Source organism: Mizuhopecten yessoensis, unplaced genomic scaffold, assembly GCF_002113885.1.
Source record: "Mizuhopecten yessoensis strain PY_sf001 unplaced genomic scaffold, ASM211388v2 scaffold11153, whole genome shotgun sequence".
Lineage (NCBI taxonomy): Eukaryota > Metazoa > Mollusca > Bivalvia > Pectinida > Pectinidae > Mizuhopecten > Mizuhopecten yessoensis.
In genome coordinates, this window is record NW_018408906.1 from 343712 (window position 1) to 347005 (window position 3294).

The 3294-nt window shown below is 38.7% G+C and overlaps 1 protein-coding gene across 1 annotated transcript in view; it reads right to left on the reverse strand.

The window, feature by feature from the left end:
- Positions 1-902: 902 nt before the first annotated feature.
- Positions 903-3294, reverse strand: part of LOC110467014 — a 17711-nt gene continuing 15319 nt past the window's right edge. Inside the window, exons 11-13 of the mRNA XM_021523876.1 lie at positions 2444-2575; positions 2072-2202; positions 903-1460 (exon numbers count right to left, since the gene is read on the reverse strand). Of these exons, the coding sequence (XP_021379551.1) occupies positions 1322-1460; positions 2072-2202; positions 2444-2575 (402 nt within the window). The 3' untranslated portion in view covers positions 903-1321. The remainder of the gene's footprint in view (positions 1461-2071; positions 2203-2443; positions 2576-3294) is intronic.

A 3294-nucleotide genomic window follows, 5' to 3' on the forward strand; every position in this document is an offset into this window, starting at 1 on the left:
AAAAAAAACTGTCTGCAGGCTGGTAATTTACATATGAAGTTGTACTGCCCTGGAAATATTACTTCATGTATATAAGAAGCAACCTAGTTAAGAGGTATGGTCTACATTTGCAGTAATCACAACAGTTTGATTTCAGGGGAATAATCACTCAATATTGCACTTTTGAGTAATTTACGAAAACATGTAGAAACAGTCTAAATATTGCACTTAAAATAATTAAAAAAAAAAAAAAAAATAACAATAAAAAAACAATGAATTTGGTAAAAATACCTTATTCTTGATAACTTATTGCACTAGGCTGTATTTTGTATATGGTTAAAGCAATTAAGACACCCTGTAGCCATAACATAAACAGGTTGATGTGTACAAATAACTTAAGGCTGTTATGGACAACAGTCGTGGTTCAGGCATTCCGACTAAAATTCACAAACTAATGTTAATAAGTAGTACATGTAATGCTTTTAGAATATTTAAGGAATCCTTGGACACTGGACACAGATTGACATACTGGACAATGGTCACTACACATATTGATACACTGGACACTGGTCAGAACATTGATACACTAGCCACTGGTCAGTAGATTATACTGGATTTTGCTCAGCAGGATAGACTGAAGACTGATACATTGTATTCATACACTGGACATTGGTCAGCGGGCTAAACAGAAGACTGATACACAGGACACTGACCAGAAGATTGATAGGCTTGACATCGGTCAGCAGATTGATACACTTGACATCGGTCAGCAGATTGATACACTGGGTATCGGTCAGCAGATTGACACACTGGGTATCGGTCAGCAGAACGATACAGCGAACACTGATTAATAGACTGCTACACTGGACACTGGTCAGCAGATCGATACACCGAACACTGATTAATAGACTGCTACACTGGACACTGGTCAGCAGATTGATACACTGGACATTGGTCAGCAGATTGATACACTGGACACTGATAAATACTGATACACTGGTCAGCAGATTGATACACTTGACATCGGTCAGCAGATTGATACACTGGACATCAGTCAGCAGATTGATACACTGGGTATCGGTCAGCAGATTGATACACTGGGTATCGGTCAGCAGATCGATACAGCGAACACTGATTAATAGACTGATACACTGGACACTGGTCAGCAGATTGATACACTGGACATTGGTCAGCAGACTAAACAGAAGACTGATACACTGGACACTGGTCAATAGAGAAAGTCTCTAGACAATGAGCTACTACATTGTACCTAAGACAATAAAGCATACTAGTCAAGTGTTGTATTGTCATGGTCAAAGTTTGGCCTTGTCCGGTACACAGGTCAGTAACGAACACCAGTACTAGAGGATGTCAGGGTACAAGAAGATTTTTCTGGAGTGTCGACAAGAAGGGAAGCATCTATGGCCTTTGTAAGACCAGGCAGTTTGGCAATGCCATCCAATAGCTCCTCAGCTCCATTCCTGTAAACACAGATGATGAAAAAAAATTGTATACGTGAACTCCTTAATACATATATCGTATACATGAACTCCTTAATACATATATCCTAATCAACCAAACAGATGACCTAGGTGATAAGCGAATTGGGATTTTTTTTCAAAATTAACGCAAAACCTTCCAAAAGTAAAAAGAAAATAGACACTTTTAGAATGATTAGGTAGAAAGGGGGCGGGGNGTGACATATGTAATATACAATTTCTTCACATCGTTGTACAGGTAAACAATACAATCGCTGAATAAGCCATAGCTTGACCAGGGGACAAGTCAGTTTTGAAACAATGTAACACATTTGATATGTACATTGTTCGTGTATTTCCAAAATGATGAATCTTATTGAAGAAAAAGACACTTTTCAGGTAGCTTAGGAGGTAGTGGTACAACCATTTCGGTGCTTGGTTGTTTTGGTACTGTGATGTTTTGTAGTACTTGTAACATTATGAGGCCTGGAGAGTGACAACTTGATCTGAAAAGGGAGAATTTTTCATGGTAAGGGAGGCAACCTTACCTATTGAAGGAGACAAATTTATCTTTTGATGAATATATATAACTTTATGAAGGGAGCAAGTCTTACTTGGCAAGTTCCTCTGTGACAGTGTTGGGCCGGTGGGATAAAAGATGCAGAGTAGCTCTAATCCCATGCGTTTTTGAAGCATGATGACCCGATTTGAGACATTTAAACACAATTAAAGGCAGGTATTTCATCTGGAAAAAAAAAATTGTAAAAAAAGTTAAGCATTTACATTTTTAGTCGTGGATCCACTAGTAAAACAATGATTTCATTATCAAATCACAATCAGACATTTAATTTCTACACCATGATAAAATGCTATGTGGCACACATGTTTTCAATAATCCAAATTGGATGAGAAAAATCATAGATATATTCTTTTCTTTTAGGAATACATAATACATGTAGAATATCAATATGCAGACTCTATCTTACCAGTCTGTCAGCGTTTTGTTCGAATTTAGCGAAGTTTGCGATTCCTCTAGCCAACTGTATGACAAGTTCCTTGCTCTTAATGTCCAATCTCAACACCTCGCACAAACATTCCATAAGCTCTTGTAAGCCTCCCTAAAACAGGAATGAAACACATTGAAGAGAAGTTACTTGGACTACATTTCTTCCAGCTGTAGAATTACTTGACAAATTGCGATATACTGCTAGCCAGTCACAAAAATAAAGACAATTTACTTCAGTAAATCTGCCATTATTGACATTGAAATGAAAGTTCTCCCATTTTTTAATACAAGAGGCCCAGAGGGCCTGTATCGCTAACCTGGATACCTAAGCAATCATGGCAAACTATTCTCCAAATGAGATCAAGGGAATATGCCAGACCCCAAGGCCAATCCTTGTAGCATAGCTATATTAGATTTGTCATGCCCAGCAATTTTATGTATGTTATGGGGTGGGGATCTCAACTGTTTCCAAGCTTTGACTCAGAAACTAGGTCCCTAGAGTTGTGGCCAGACCCCAGGATCGATTTTAATATCGTGACTGCATTTGTCTCTTTTTGCCAAGCATTTGTATATATAGTTTTGGGGTGGGGATCTCAACCGTTTCAAAGTTATGACCCAGGGGCCAAGTCTGCAAGGGTGGGGCAGACCCTGGGATCAATTCTAATGTCATGACTGCATTCGTCTCTTTATGCCCAACAATTGTATATATAGTTTTGGGGTGGGGATATTAACCATTTCAAAGTTATGACCCAGGGGTTAAGTCTCCAAGGGTGGGGCAGTCCCCAAGGCCAACCTGGAAGCATATGTGCAATCATCTCTTTATACTCAGCA